This window comes from Saimiri boliviensis, chromosome 21 (assembly GCF_048565385.1).
Source record: "Saimiri boliviensis isolate mSaiBol1 chromosome 21, mSaiBol1.pri, whole genome shotgun sequence".
NCBI lineage: Eukaryota > Metazoa > Chordata > Mammalia > Primates > Cebidae > Saimiri > Saimiri boliviensis.
Window position 1 is genome coordinate 26,713,773 of NC_133469.1, and position 15,920 is coordinate 26,729,692.

Consider the following 15,920-nt stretch of genomic DNA (forward strand, 5'->3'; position numbering starts at 1 on the left):
TCTATAGATTCAGTGGCCTGTTACAGAAGTCCAGAGGAAGGTGTACCTACCATATCAAGGAACAGCAAAAGAAAATATTGACTAGTTAGGGGATGGCAAGGTGACGGAACTTCTTTAAAGTCAAATTGAGTCACTTTGATGTAGTAGAAGCTATTAGTGTAAATAAATTATCATGTCTGGGCCAGTGTGGTAATAGTGGAAAAGAGGTGAAGAGAGGGTTGGACCCAGGAGGTTTTTCTTAAAGAAAAATGATTTCAGATCTTTATAAAAATAATGCAAGAATGGAAGATATCAAAGATGGCTCTCTTTGTTTACAATGGGAGTCTGGGAACATGATGTTACATTAATAATTGATTAAAAAGTACGTGAAAATCGGGCCAGGCGCGGTGGCTCACGCCTGTAATCCCAGCACTTTGGGAGGCTGAGGCGGGTGGATCATGAGGTCAAGAGATCAAGACCATCCTGATCAACATGGTGGAACCCTGTCTCTACTAAAAATACAAAAAATTAGCTGGGCATGGTGGTGCGTGCCTGTAACCCCACTACTCAGGAGGCTGAGGCAGGAGAATTGCCTGAACCCAGGACGCGGAGGTTGCGGTGAGCCGATTGCACTCCAGCCTGGGTAACAAGAGCGAAACTCCGTCTAAAAAAAAAAAAAAAAAAAAAGGTACATGAAAATCTAGGAACGTGTATGTGTGTAGATAATATGCGTGCGCGCGCGCGCACACACACACACACACACACACACACACACACACACACTACAGAGTTTTACTCTTGTTATCCAGACTGGAGTGCAGTGGTGTGATCCCGGCTCACTGCAGCCTCCACCTCTCAGGTTCAAATGATTCTCTTACCTCAGCCTCCTGAGTAGCTGGGATTACAGGTGCCAGCCATCATGCCCGTCTAACTTTTTTTTTTTGAGACGGAGTTTCGCTCTTGTTGCCCAGGCTGGAGTGTAATGGCGCGATCTCAGCTCACCGCAACCTCCGCCTCCTGGGTTCAGGCAATTCTCCTGCCTCAGCCTCCTGAGTAGCTGGGATTACAGGCACGCGCCACCATGCCCAGCTAATTTTTTGTATTTTTAGTAGAGACGGGGTTTCACCATGTTGACCAGGATGGTCTCGATCTCTTGACCTTGTGATCCACCCGCCTCGGCCTCCCAAAGTGCTGGGATTACAGGCGTGAGCCACTGCGCCCAGCCTTTTTTTTTTTTTTTTAAAGTAGGCATGGGATTTCACCATGCTGGCCAGGCTGGTCTCGAACTCCTGACCTCAGGTGATCCACCCACCTCAGCCTCCCAAAGTGCTGGGATTACAGGTATGAGCCGCCACACCTGGCCTAAGTTTACAGTTTATTCATAGTTCTGTTATGTCAGAAGCCTCTTTAGACTAAGAGGTATTAAGAACTTAGGGGGGGCCGGGCGCGGTGGCTCAAGCCTGTAATCCCAGCACTTTGGGAGGCCGAGAGATCGAGACCATCCTGGTCAACATGGTGAAACCCCGTCTCTACTAAAAATACAAAAAATTAGCTGGGCATGGTGGCGCGTGCCTGTAATCCCAGCTACTCGGGAGGCTGAGGCAGGAGAATTGCCTGAACCCAGGAGGCGGAGGTTGCGGTGAGCCGAGATCGCGTCATTGCACTCCAGCCTGGGCAACAAGAGCGAAACTCCGTCTCAAAAAAAAAAAAAAGAAAAAAAAAAAAAGAACTTAGGGGGGAAAACAGATGTCAAAAATTTAGCATACATTGTTTATAGGCAGGAAAAAACTGTTGGCAAGCGTTAAGAAGAATTGAAGGAAGCAGCCGGCGTGATGACTCATGCCTATAATCTCAGCACTCTGGGAGGCTGAGGTGGGTGGATCACTTGAGGTCTGGAGTTCAAGACCAGCCTGGCCAACATGGTGAAACCCCATCTCTACTAAAAATACAAAAATTAGCCAGACGTGGTTTCGTGCATCTGTAGTCCCATCTACTTGGGAGGCTGAGGCACTAGAATTGCTTGAACCTGGGAGGCAGAGGTTGCAGTGAACTGAAATCCCACCATTGCACTCCAGCCTGGGCTTCAGAGTGAGACTCTGTCTCAAAAAATAAAAAGAATTGAAGGAAGGATAGGAATGAGTGGCAGAAATTTAGCCATATGTTAATTTATAGTCTTGAGGATAAAATGGAATATTTAGCTTTTCAAACTAAAATTATGCACTTATTATAAAGCCATGCTTCTAAGGGAGCCAGTCTTTTAGAATTGTGGTCTGGTAAGCAGTGTCCCAGGGGAGCAGGTAGAAAACCGAGTGAGAAGGGTAGCTCAGGCCACCCTGCCTATGCAGGGAAAAGACTGGCAGTGTGCTTCTCTGTGTCCTGGGTGATGAGCTCCCTGCATGGTGCTTGTGCAAAGGACACTGGTTTGGGAGACAGGACACACACTCCTCCTGCCTCCTCCACTTAGGAGCTTTGATCTTCAACAAGGTGTCTCCTGGCTTCAGTTTCTCATCTCAAAATGAAGAAGTGAGAGATGATCCTCCATTCCTAGGGGCGCTTTTCTGTAGCTTCTCATTATGTCCATAGAGTTTGCTCTACTTTGATGCTTTTTAAGCTGTTTCTGTAACAAAATGGACCCCATGTGAGCCAAAGTAAACCTTTCCTATTTATTATAATAGTGACTTTTATGTTGAGCCATGACAAGTTTTTGTTTATTTTTGGCGTGCTTTTTTGCATCCATTCACGTAACTGTGTCATTCTCTTCCCTATGTTTAGTGATAGTATAACAGACTTTAAAACAAGCTTTTCTAACCCACGGCCCAGGACAGCTTTGAATACAGCCCAACACAAAGTTGTGACTTTCTTAAAACATTCTGAGAATTTTTTTTGCAGATTTTTTTTTTTTTAGCTCATCAGCTATTGTTCATGTTAGTGTATTTTACGTGTGGCCCAAGACAATTCTTCTACTTCCATTGTGGTCCAAGGAAGTCAAAAGATTGAACATCCCTGCTTTATTTAAAGCAAAGCAGGAATCTTATGGGCTGGCACACAAAAATGTGTATTTCTTCAAGAAGGCAATCTAACTGCACATAGAAAAATAGTATTTTTGCTTTTGGTTTTTAGATAAATAAAAGTTGGTACTATTTCAAGGCTCCTCAATTAGAAAAGCTTCTATTATAAATGTGCCCTCTTTGATTTCCTAGCATCCTTTGGAGGGTGAATACTAGCAGAACAAATGTACTGAGGAATACTAAGCTGCTTGTAACATACGAACCTTTAGGATATTTATTGGGCTGCTAAGTTCATAGAACATGGGACTAGAGTTTCCACTTTGCTATAATCACTGAAAAATAGACCAGTCTTTCAAGCACAGGCTACTAGTGATGCTGCAGGTTATATTACACAGCACTTTCTTTCTCTGGGTATTCCTTAGTGTTCTGTTCCACTTCCAAAGTAGTGACCAAAAGGGAAGATATGGTGCAGAATGAGTAGGATTGTAATTCTCTTCTGCCCCTTCACCAGGGGTGATCGCAAAACCTTTTTTGATTAAATGTCTGGCCTAAGGCAGGATATTTATTTTGACTACAAGGCAATTGGCAATGTCATAAAGTACCCTACATAGAATTTTTTTCAATGAATCATATGTATAGCCACTGAATTTTAACCCCTCAAACTTCTACAGTGTTTCTGCTTACTATCTGAAGTTCCTTGAGGGGGCAGAGGTCCTGGGTTGTTCACCCTCAATTGCCTAGTGCTTGCACATTGCCTGGCACAGTGGTGCTCCATAAGGAGATGCTGAATAAGTAAGTTTACAAAGAATTCCATTTTGAGCAAGGTAAAATTTAACTGCCTACAGTCAAAAAACGATGTACAATTAGCACTAAACACATCTAAGACATTTCATGGAGGCTATAAATGTTAACTGTTTATTGCCATCTTTTGTCTGTCTCATCTGCTTCCCCCCATTGTAAACTCCTTGAAGGCAAGAACTGTTAGGCCTTAGAATCCGACAACTTGCATAACCTTGCCCTGTATGTTTATGGTAAGTAGTTTTTTAAATGATGAGATGATAAAGGGCATTAACAGTTATTTATTTATTTTGAGATAGTTTTGCTCTTGTTGCCCAGGCTGGAATGCAGTGGCGCAATCTCAGCTCACTGCAACCTCCGCTTCCAGGGTTCAAGCAATTCTCCTGCCTTGGCCTCCCAAGTAGCTGGGATTACAGGTGCCCACCACCATGCCCAGCTAATTTTTGTATCTTTAGTAGAGACGGGGTTTCACAGTGTTGACCAGGCCAATCTTGAACTCCTGACCTTAGGTGATCAGCCTGCCTCAGCCTCCCAAAGTGCTGGGATTACAGGCGTGAGCCACCATACCCGACGCATTTGATTAATTTTAAATGCGCTTTGTACTGTCTTTGCCACTTTCCATGTGGGTGATGATTATAGAGGCCCTCCCTTCAGTTAGCAGAGAATTCTGACAACAGTGGATCTATGGGGCCATAAACTAAAAATCAAATGTATGAAAAAATATGTCTTGCCTTTGTATTTTCCTTACTATGTGCATTTCTCCTGTTTAAAAATGCAAACTAATACTGTTCTCTTATTCTGGTGCCCAAACAAAAAATATTTCAACTTTGGGTTACTTGTTTTCAGAGAAGAAAGGAAAGACCCTCTCTCAGCATTGGCCAGAGAATATGGAGGATCAAAGAGGAATGCCTTGCTGAAGTGGTGTCAGAAGAAAACAGAAGGCTATCAGGTAATCATATGGTTCTTTTGTCCCACGTGAGTAATTGCCAAACTAAGTGCTGGAGTGTCGTAGCTTACTACCTGTCACACATTAGAAATGGTGAATCCTGGCCGAGCACAATGGGTCACACCTGCCATCCCAGCACATTGGGAGGCTGAGACGGGTGGATCACTTGTGCCCAGGAGTTCAAGCTTGGGCAGGCAACATGGCAAAACCCTATCTGCAAAAATAAAAATTATAATTAGCTGGCATGGTGCTGTGTGCCTGGAGTCTCAGCTTCTTGAGAGGCTGAGGTGGGAGGATCACTTGAGTCTGGGAGGCAGAGTCTGCAGTGATGAGTCATGTATAAAATTTCAGGAACACATTCTTAAAGTCCAGCCATAATTGACTATCACTTGGAGGAAGTAAGTTTGTTACTTTTTCACAGTAGCCAATGTTTCCAGTATTACTCATCTATTGTAGCACTTTCTTATTTAAGTCCAGGTTAAATGCTTTTTTACATTAAATGTAACTTTGGAGAGTGGACTCTAATTCTCCATACAAAAAGAAAACATGTAAAATTCATCCATTCATACTGCTGAAAAATACAGTTTTGTTCCTGGTGTCCTCACGTACAGTGTTAGTTACAGAGATTCTTCCCAGCTTGCAGATGGTACTCTTGATTGCATTTCATACTTTGGCACAAATGCACAGAAGTACAACACAAGAAGGGAATAGAGTTCTATGTTCCTGATCTCTTCACATCAGCCCTCATCTCACCAAAATGGCATAAAAGGGTCTAGCTACCACATTTACATACAAATTTTATGCAGAAGAGGTAATCATATAGTAGAGTAACGGATTGATTAAGATCTGCCATTAACAGGTCCCTTTTAGATGAATTTGTACATGATTTTAAGTGATGATCCTCATTTAAGATTAAAAAGCCAGGCAAATTGCAGTGGGCATAAAGAAAAGTCATAATAATCATTGAGGATTTATTAAGACTCTCCATGTTTGAGCTTCAAGCCAGTGGCAAGTGCAAAAGAGAAGAGAAAATAATTTTTTTAAAAAAAGGCCTTGCTCAGTGGCTCACACCTGTAATTCCAGCACTTTGGGAGGCAAAGGCTGGTGGATTACAAGTTCAGAGTTCAAGACTAGCCTGATCAACATGGTGAAACCCTGTCTCTATTGATACAATAAATAGCTGGGCGTGGTGGCTTACGCCTGTAATCCCAGCTATTCAGGAAGCTAAGTCAGGAGAATCACTTGAACCCAGAGGCAGAGGTTGCAGTGAGCCGATATTGAGCCTCTGGACGACAGAGTGAGACTCTGTCCCCCGACCCAAAAAAAAATCTCCATGCCAACTTCCACTGGCTAAAAAAGTAGATTAGTAGTGTTGGCAACGATGTAGAGAAATGTGTAGGCTTATGTTTTGTTGGGGAGGGACCAATAAAATGTAACTGCTGTGGAAAATAGTATGACAATTCCTGAAAAAAATAAACAGAATTACCATATGATCTGGCAATTCCACTTCTGCGTATATACCCAAAAGAATTGAAAGCAGAGATTTAGAGAAATGTTTTAAGCACACCCATTTTCATGGCACTGTTACTTAAAATAGCCGAAAAGTGGAAGCAACCAGGTGTCCATCGATAGATGAATGGATAAACAACCTGTGTTATATAATACAATGGAATACCATTCTTCCTTAAAAACGAAGGAAATTCTTACACATGCTACAGCGCGATGCACATTGAAGACACTGTGCTAAATGAAACAAGCCATATGCAAAAGGAGAAATACTACACGATTCTAATTATATGGAGTACCTAGAGTAGTAATATATAGAGAGACAAAAAGTAGAATGTCGATTTCCCCCGGCTGGGGAGGGGAAAAAAGAAAGGTGGTGGGTACACAGTTTAGTTTTATAAAATGAAAAATACTGGAGGTGGATCGTGGTGATTATAGCACAGTAAAGTGAATATACTTAATGCTGTTGAACTGTATACTTAAAGATGGTTAAAATGATTTGTTATGTGTATTTACCACAATAATAAAACAACTTTAAAAAAAAAAAAAAAAAAAAAAGACTAAGACCAGATAGAAAAACAGCAAGGGAATAGAAGACTTGAATAATACTATATACCGACTAGACCTAAATACGTATTTTATACAACACTGCACCCAAAAATAGCAGACTACACATTACTTCCTCTTCAACCTCCTGAGTATCTGGGACTACAGGTGTAGGCCATCACACCCAGCTATTATCTAGAAAACCTTTAAGAATTCACATAAAAACTGTTGGAATTACAGGTAGTGCTTGACTTACGACCGTGGTCGGGGCCGCGAAATGGTCGTAACACGATTTGGTCGTAAGTTGAGTAGGCTATATGTACAGTTGAAATGGTGCACGCGGAGATGGTAGTGCTGCCAGAAGCTGGTCTGCACTGTCGTACGCCCAGCTGGGCAACATTTGCGCTGCCAGACATGGAGCAGTTGTGGCTAGCTATTGTGGTCGTAAAGTCAAATGGTCGTTAAGTTGCATAGGTCATAAGTCGATCAATACCTGTAGTAAATTCAGCAAAGTTGCAAGATGCAAGATCAGTACACAAAAATCACTTGCATTTACTTATACTAGCAATAAACTAAAACAACATTTCCATTTATAGCAACATCAAAAAGAATAAACTATCTAGAAATAAATTTAACAAAGGAGGCATGAGTCTGATACACTGAAAAATACAAAACATTGCTGAAAGAAATTGAAGACAATCTAAATAAATGGAAAGACATACCATGTTCATGGATTAGAACATGCTGCAACTTGGACAAACTATGAAAATTTTATGCTAAGTGAACCTCAAATGGCTTCCACACTCAGCCTGGGCGTGGTGGCTCATAGCCTGTAATCCCAGCACTTTGGGAGGCCAAAGCAGTGGATCACCTGAGGTCAGGAGTTCAAGACCAGCCTAGTCAATATGGTGAAACGCCATCTCTACTAAAAATACAAAAATTAGCCGGGCATGGTGGCACATGCCTGTAATTCCAGCTACTTGGGAGGCTGAGGCAGGAGAATCACTTGAACCCTGGAGACAGAGGTTGAGGTGAGCTGAAATCACACCACTGCAGTCCAACCTGGGCAACAAGAGTGAAATTCTTATCGCAAAAAAAAAAAAAAAAAAAAAAACCTCCATACTCAAACTTGAAAAGTCTCAGGCTTTGTTGAATGGCAAGAACATCAATGCTGGCAGTTACAAGTTGGTTATAGAACTGAAACCTCAAGCATAAATGAAAATTATACAATCACTTAGTTGTTTTTTTTCTTAAGAACTTTTTTTATTGCGATAGGCCATACAAGATACAATTCATCCAACTTAAAGTGTACATTTCGGGGCGGGGGAGGGGGTGTTAAATACATTCAGAGTTGTAAAACCATTACCACAATCAGTTTTAGGATATTTTTACTACCCCATAAAGAAATCCTATACCCAGTAGCAGTCATTCTCTATTTACTACAGGCAACCACTAATCACTTTCTGTCCTATAGATTTCCTTATTATGGACATTTCTTATAAGTGGAATCACACAGTATGTGGTCCTCTGTGACTGCTTTTTTCACTTAGAATCATGTTTTTAAGGTTTATCCATGCTGTAGCATATACTAGTACTTCATTCCTTTTTGTGGCCAAATAATATTCCATTATATGGATATGCTACATATAGTTCCTCCATTCTTCTCTTCAGGATGGTGTCTGTGTTGCTTACACTTTTGGGGGGGTTATATATATCACTGTTATGAACTTTTTTTTGGCATGAGGTCTTACTGTGTTGCCCAGTCTGGTCTCAAGTGATCTTCCCACCTCAGCCTCCCAAGTAGCTGAATCTACAGGCACATTCCACCCTGCCTGGTCGAAGACTTTTGTGTACAACAAGTTTTCACATGGACATACGTAGTTTTCGCATCTCTTGTCCAGCTTCTAGCTTACTACCAAAGTGTTTTTGAAACTGATCTTGTTACTTCTCTTTAAGCTGCTTCATTTGTTTCTCCTTTGTCATTTGGTTAAAGTCCATGATCTTGGCTTCAAGTGGCGAGACCCCATAGTTTATTGAACATTTTAAGCCCACTCCTTGATCTGTGAGCTGCAGAATGGATATTGTATTAGCAGACATGAAAACAACATTAATCTCCCTGTATCATCATTACAGCTCCTGGCTGATTTGTTGCATTGTCAATGAGCAGTAATATTTTGAAAGGAACATTGGGCTTAAAGTGTTCAATAAACTATGCTGTCAACAGATGGGCTGTCATCCAGCCTTTGTTGTTCCATTTATAGACCACAGGCAGAGTAGATTTAGCATAACTCTTAAGGGCCCTAGGATTGTGGGACTGGTAAATGAGCGCTGGCTTCCACTTAAAGTCACCAGCTGCTTAGCCCCTAATGAGAGAGACAGCCTGTCCTTTGAACCTTTGAAGCCACGCATTGACTTTTCCTCTGTAGTATGAAAGTCCTAGGTGTCATCTTCTTTTAAAAGAAGGCTGTTTTATCCACATTGAAAATTGTCATTTAGTGTGGCCACCTTCATCAGTGATCTTAGCTAGATCTTCTGGGTAACTTGCTGCAGCTTCTATATCAGCACTTGCTGCTTCACCTTGAACTTGTATGTTATGGAGATGACTTCTTTCCTTCAACATTGAGCCAGCCTCTGCTAGCTTCAAACTTTTCTTCTGCAACTTCATCACCAATCTCAGCATTCACAGAATTGAAGAGAGTTAGGGCCTTGCTGTGGATTCAGCTTTGGCTTAAGGAAATGTTGTAGCTGGTTTGATCTTTTATTGAAAGCATGAAAACTTTCTCCATATCAGCAATAAGGCCATTTTGTTATCATTTGTGTATTCACTGGTGTAGCACTTTTAATTTCCTTCAATAACTTTTTCTCTGCATTCACAACTTGACTAACTGGCACATGAGGCTTAGCTTTCAGCCTCTTGGCTTTTGCCATGTCTTTCTCAGTTAGCTTAAGCATTTCTAGGTTTTGATTTAAAGTGAAAGATGTGTTAGTCTTCCTTTTACTTGAACACTTAGAGGCCATTGTAGGGTTATTAATTGGCCTAATTTTAACATTGTTATGTCTCAAGGAGTAGGGAAGCCCAAGGAGAGAGAGAGAGACAAAATGGCTAGTCAGTGGATCATTCAGAACACACACAACTTATAGATTAAGTTCACTGTCTTGTATGGGCACAGTTCAGGGCACCCCAAAACAATTACTGTAGTGCCATCAAAGATCACTGGTAACACATCACCATAACGGTTATAATAAAAAATATTGCAAGAATTACCAAACTTGACCCGGAGACATTGAAATGAGCACATGTTGTTGGCAGAATGGTACCAACAGACTTGTTTGATATACAGAATTGCCACAAACCCTCAAGTTGTAAAAAAACGCAGTATCTATGAAGCACAAGAAGACGAAGTACAGTCTGAGGTGTACTTGTATTGTCTTCCTCGTTGTTAGGTATCTTCTTATAACCTAAGTTTTAAATTTTTGTAGACAATAAATTAAGTAATTTTGGAACATTATAAATTACTTCCCCCTTGAAGGATTGCTGGTGCTTAGGAGTTTGAGACCAGCCTGAGCAGCATAGTGAGATCTTCTCTCTACTTAAAAAAAAACTGGCCGGGCGCAGTGGCTCAAGCCTGTAATCCCAGCAATTTGGGAGGCCGAGGCGGGTGGATCACGAGGTCAAGAGATCGAGACCATCCTGGTCAACACGGTGAAACCCCGTCTCTACTAAAAATACAAAAAATTAGCTGGGCATGGTGGCGCGTGCCTGTAGTCCCAGCTACTCAGGAGGCTGAGGCAGGAGAATCACCTGAACCCAGGAGGCGGAGGTTGCGGTGAGCCGAGATCGCGCCATTGCACTCCAGCCTGGGTAACAAGAACGAAACTCCGTCTCAAAAAAAAAAAAAAAAAAAAATTAGCCAGCATGGTAGCGATCCTCCCACCTCAGCCCAGCTACTTAGAGGGCTGAGGCAGGAGGGTTACTTAAGCTGGGAAGTTGAGGCTGCTGTGAGCTGTTATCACACCACTGTACTCCTGCCTAGGCGACAGAGTAAGACCCTGTCTCAGGAAAAAAAAAATTACTTTTCCTTTGATTTTAGAACTTTGTCATGTATCAAGTTAATTAAATGGAGATAATTCAAGCATTATGTCAATTATTTAATGCCTCTTGGGTTCTTCTAGTTTAAGTCCTATGATTTTGTCATCTTAAGATATTTAATATATATATATATATACACCTTAATCTATATGTAGAAACATATATATACACACAAATCAATTATTTCAATTAATAATTTAAAGTTTCTTTCCGTTTACTTGGTACTTGAAATGCAGGGGGATATATGATATAGGATGTTTAATCGTACATAAGGAAAATTCTTTTTGTACACTTGACAGTCTTTGCTACCAACCCAATTCTCTGCTTTCCTACTTCCTATGGACGCTTCTTTGATGATATGTATGTATGGCTTGAGGGAGGCAGTTGGCTTTCGTTTCCTGTGAGACCGATATCTATCTGTTTCTTACCTTTAGAAGCAAAGAGGATACTGATTCTTTTATTTCAAGCTCTGTAAGTTCAAATTGGGACAGTCTGGTTGATGGATGCGGCAAACCACCATGGCATGTAGTTTACCTGTGTAACAAACCTACACATTCTGTACATGTACCCCAGAACTTAAAGTATAATTAAAAAAAAAAAAAATTGGACAGTTTGAAATACATAATCTTTTTTTTTTTTTTTTTGAGATGGGGTCTCACTGTCACCCAGGCTGGAGAGCAATGACGCAATCTTGGCTCACTACAGCCTCCACCTCCCAGGTTCAAGCAATTCTCCTGCCTCAGCCTCGAGAGTAACTGGGATTACAGGGGCCTGTCACCACGCCCAGCTAATTTCTGTGTTTTTAGTAGAGATGGGTTTTGCCATGTTTGTCAGGCTGGTCTCGAACTCCTGACCTCAAGTGATCCGTCTTTATCAGGCTTCCAAAGTGCTGAGATTACAGGTGTGAGCCACTGCACCTGGTCTGAAATGCATAATCTTTTAAAACTGAAAGCCATATCTAATAGTGCTCTTAATTTGTCAAGAATCATATAGGAAGGGCCAGCGCCCTTTCCCTATCTAGCTATAAATGGATGATTATGCCCAGCCTTTGGATCCAGCAGTTTCGGTTCAGTCCTTTGGTCTCTGACTACTCACAGTTTGCAGAAAAGGGTAGGTTGTGACACTTGACTAGTTTGTGAGAGCAGAAGCTGTTACGTGACACTTAGCACATACGGCTCTCAGAGGCCCCAGATGGATCATTAATGCTTGGAACGTGCGTGCTTTATGAAGAAGCTGTCTAATCAATGGAGATAGATTCCCTAATGCCCATATCATCTTTCGTTAACTCTCATAAGAGTCACCCTAAAATTACTGTGCTGATCACTGTAATTTCATTAAGCATCCATTACAAAACAAGCCCTTATGAGTTTAGCTTTTATTTAACAAATACATTTTTCTCTTTTAACTTGTGCTCTGCCATTTATCATACACTGAAGCTTTAGAATAGTAGAATATTAGTGTTGAAAATATCTTGGAGTTCTGGTTTATTATCAGGTTTGCAGATCTGGGACTGAAACCCCCACAAGGATAAATGGCTGCCTCAAGGCTGTCTTTTGAGTCCAGGGCATTGTGTAACCAGCTTTCAGTACTATTGCTTTAAGGGTTGCGTCTTCCTTTTTTTCTCTTTTTTAAAAAATCAGTGCCTCTGTTTATATAAAATTATGTTTTTAATTTAGATACGGGACTAACTCTAATAATTTTTAAGTGTTTGTTGTGAGAAGTGGTAATCAAGTTCCCTATTTCCTTACCTCGAAAATTTCTGCTGTCCAGAGACAACCATTTTTAATTTTTTTAAGCTGTTGTCTTTAGGAATTGATGGTACAAGATTGATAATACAAGAGTAACCCACTGGCATAAAGAAAATATTTATACTTTCAGTCAACTTTTCTTTGGTTTTAGATTTTATATCTAAGAGCTTTTGTTGTATCATTGTTTTCTTGCCCTCTTGGAAAACCCTAATTGAATGTAATCAAGATGCCTCTAAAGGTTAACTTGAGAGAGCTTTATTTTGAATGAAAAATCTCATTGTTTTCTGATAAAAATGCTAGACCTAGAAATGGATTGGTTAAATCCAAAGAATAATGAAATCACTTAATCTAGAACAAAAGACTTTTAATAAATGAACAAAATATTTTAGTAATGTCTGAGGTGATTTAACCTCAGATTAACATTGAGAATGCAGTTTTACTGATGGATGTACTTCATTAATGTGTGGACCACAGAAGAAAAGATTGGATATTTCTTACTGGAGATAAGTGGAATTAAAAGAATTAAAGGGCTGGAATGGTTTAGCAGGCTTATATTTATGTGCTATGCTTTATTTGCATTCTAAGCTTTTTTCCCTAATATAAAAAAGCTGATAGGCTGGGCACAGTGGCTCACACCTGTAATCCCAACACTTTGAGAGGCCGAGGCAGATGGATTACAAGGTCAGGAGTTTGAGACCAGCGTGGCCAATGTGGTGAAACCTCATCTTTACTAAAAATACAAAAAATCAGCCCCAGATTTGGTGGTGGGTGCCTGTAGTCCCAGCTATTTGGGAGGCTGAGGCAGGAGAATCACTTGAACCTGGGAGGCAGAGGTTGCAGTGAGTTGAGATCACGTCTTTGCACTCAAGCCCAGGCAACACTTCGAGACTCCGTCTCAAAAAAGAAAAAAGAAAGCTAATAATTTATGAAATAGTAAGCTCTGTGTCAGGTAGTGTGCTAAGTGTTTAACTAGAAGTTAGGGAATAAAAATAGTTTCTATTCTCAGGAAGTTTATAGACTAGTCAGTAAAAACTGTATCAGTAATTAAAACTCAGTAAAACTTTGTTTATGGTTATAACAGAATATCAGACCAAATCTCTGATGAGACTGCTGTAAAAACTGTTTAAAATACAAAAATAAATATCGTTAAAGGCATTTGGGACTAACCAAGACAGCCAGGTCAAATTTGGCAGGAGCCAAAATTGTAGAGAAAAATCCTATTCAGTTGAGCCCATATTTACTCCTGCTTTTTTCCCTTAGGGCATTGGCTGATTCTTCCCATGGGGTAGAGGCCAGACAAAGCAGTGGTCCAGAGTTTGTTTCAGAATCGCTGAATATCGGGACTAAAGTTTAAAATGAGGGATTCTAAGGCAGCCAGGATTTGAGGGTCCAAGATCCTAGGGAAAAAACAACCTCAAGAGCAATGAACTCAGCCAACATGTTGGCACATGCCTGTAATCCCAGCTACCCAAGGAGGCTGAGGCAGGAAGATTGCTTGAGCCCAGGAGTTCGAGGTTACAGTGAGCTTTGATCACACGATTGTACTTGACCCTGGGCAACAGAGTGTGACCTCAACTCTTTGGAAAAATAGAGAGAGAAAGAGGGTAGTAAACTCATTATTTGACTTAGCTTTTGCTGTTAAGGTATTTTTCAAATTAAGATATTTTTCAAATTCAGAAGAAATTCAGTAGAAAGCTGTTACCAAAGGCTAAACAACTTAAGCATAGTTTTTGTTCTCACAGGAGCAGATAGACAAAAAATTAGATTTCAAGGCCAGCCAAAGAGGAATGATGATGGAAAATACTCCAGGCTTTTAATTGAGACCTCAAAAGAATTATGTCCTACCAATAAAGGCTGACCAGAAGTTACCAGCTTAAAATCCAGCTTCAAAACTTTGATTGGATCAAGGTGATCAGCCCTTATTCTAGTTGCCTGCCAGAAGAAACTTAGCCCCTGTGCTCTTTTAAACATAGTATCCTGCATTCCATCAAAATACCAGGCATTGCCAGGCGCAGTGGCTCATACTTGTAATTCTAGCACTTTGAGCGGCCAAGGTAGGAAGATTACTGGAGGCCAAGAGTTTAAGACCAACCTGGCCACATAGTAAGACCCTGTCTCTATAATTAATTAATTAATAAAAATACTAGGCATGCTAATAAGCGGGATCAAATGAATGAAAATCAAGAGAAAGAATGAGTAACAGGAAAAGAACTTGAAGTGATCCAGATATTGGAACTCTTGGGCCTTAAAATAACTGATTTATGAGTTTATGGAAACAGCTGAAGAGATACAGGGTTTTACGAGAGAACTGGAATCTATAAAATAGAATCAGACAAATATTTTATTTGATTTTTTATTTTTTCAGGTAGAGTTTTGCTCTCGTCACCTAGGCTAGAGTACAGTGGTGCAATCTCAGCTCACTGCAACCTCCACCTCCTGGGGTCAAGTGATTCTCCTGCCTCAGTCTCCTGAGTAGCTGGGATTACAGGCAACTGCCACCATGTCCAGCTAATTGTTTTTTTGTTTTGTTTTGTTTTGTTTTGTTTTGTTTTTTTGAGACAGAGTTTCACCATGTTGGCCAGGCTGGTCTCTCCTGACCTCAGGTGATCTGCCAGCCTGGGCCTCCTGAAGTACTGGGATTGCAGGTGTGAGCCACTGCGCCTGGCCAAATGAAAATTTTAGGACTAAAAAATACATTAGCTTGAGTTAAAAACTCCCATATATGTGTTTAACAACCACTCAACACAGAAAAGATGTATGAATTAGAAGACTGATCACTAAGAAAGATCCACAATGAAGCACTGAGAAATGAAAGAATGAAAAATAATAGTGTAATGGAGACAAGGGACACAACAGAAGGTTTAAGACACAGGCAATTGGGTTACACTAAATGAGAGGGCTAGGAGTGCCATAATCAAAGGGCTAAAAGTCAAGGACAGTGAAAAAAATCTTTAATTGCTAGAGAAAAAAGATAATTAGGTTAAGAGGAATAATAAGTTTGGCAGCTGATTTCTCAATAGATAATAAAGAGTATTTGTCACCAGTAGGCCCATTCTGAAAGAAAAAGAAAGTAAGTTACAGAAAGTAATCCCATAGGGAAACAAAATTGCAGGAAGGAATAAAGAACGGTGGAAGAGTAAATATGAAGGTAAATATATATGAATATTGACTGTAGCGTAATAACAATATATATGTAGGTTGAAAATTTAACATAAAATGGTTCAAAAGTTAGGAGGGTGGCAGCAAATGTAATTAAGGTGTTGCAAGGTCCTTGCATTGTTCAGAAGGTCAAGAAATTA

At 40.5% G+C, this 15,920-nt stretch overlaps 1 protein-coding gene across 6 annotated transcripts in view; it reads left to right on the forward strand.

Moving 5' to 3' along the window:
• SPECC1L (sperm antigen with calponin homology and coiled-coil domains 1 like) overlaps positions 1-15,920 on the forward strand; it is a 150,993-nt gene that overhangs the window by 103,358 nt on the left and 31,715 nt on the right. For all 6 annotated transcript variants that reach the window (XM_039462374.2, XM_039462376.2, XM_074391256.1 and 3 more), the window contains one exon: positions 4,632-4,734. In XM_039462374.2, coding sequence (XP_039318308.2) covers positions 4,632-4,734 — 103 coding nt within the window. The remainder of the gene's footprint in view (positions 1-4,631; positions 4,735-15,920) is intronic.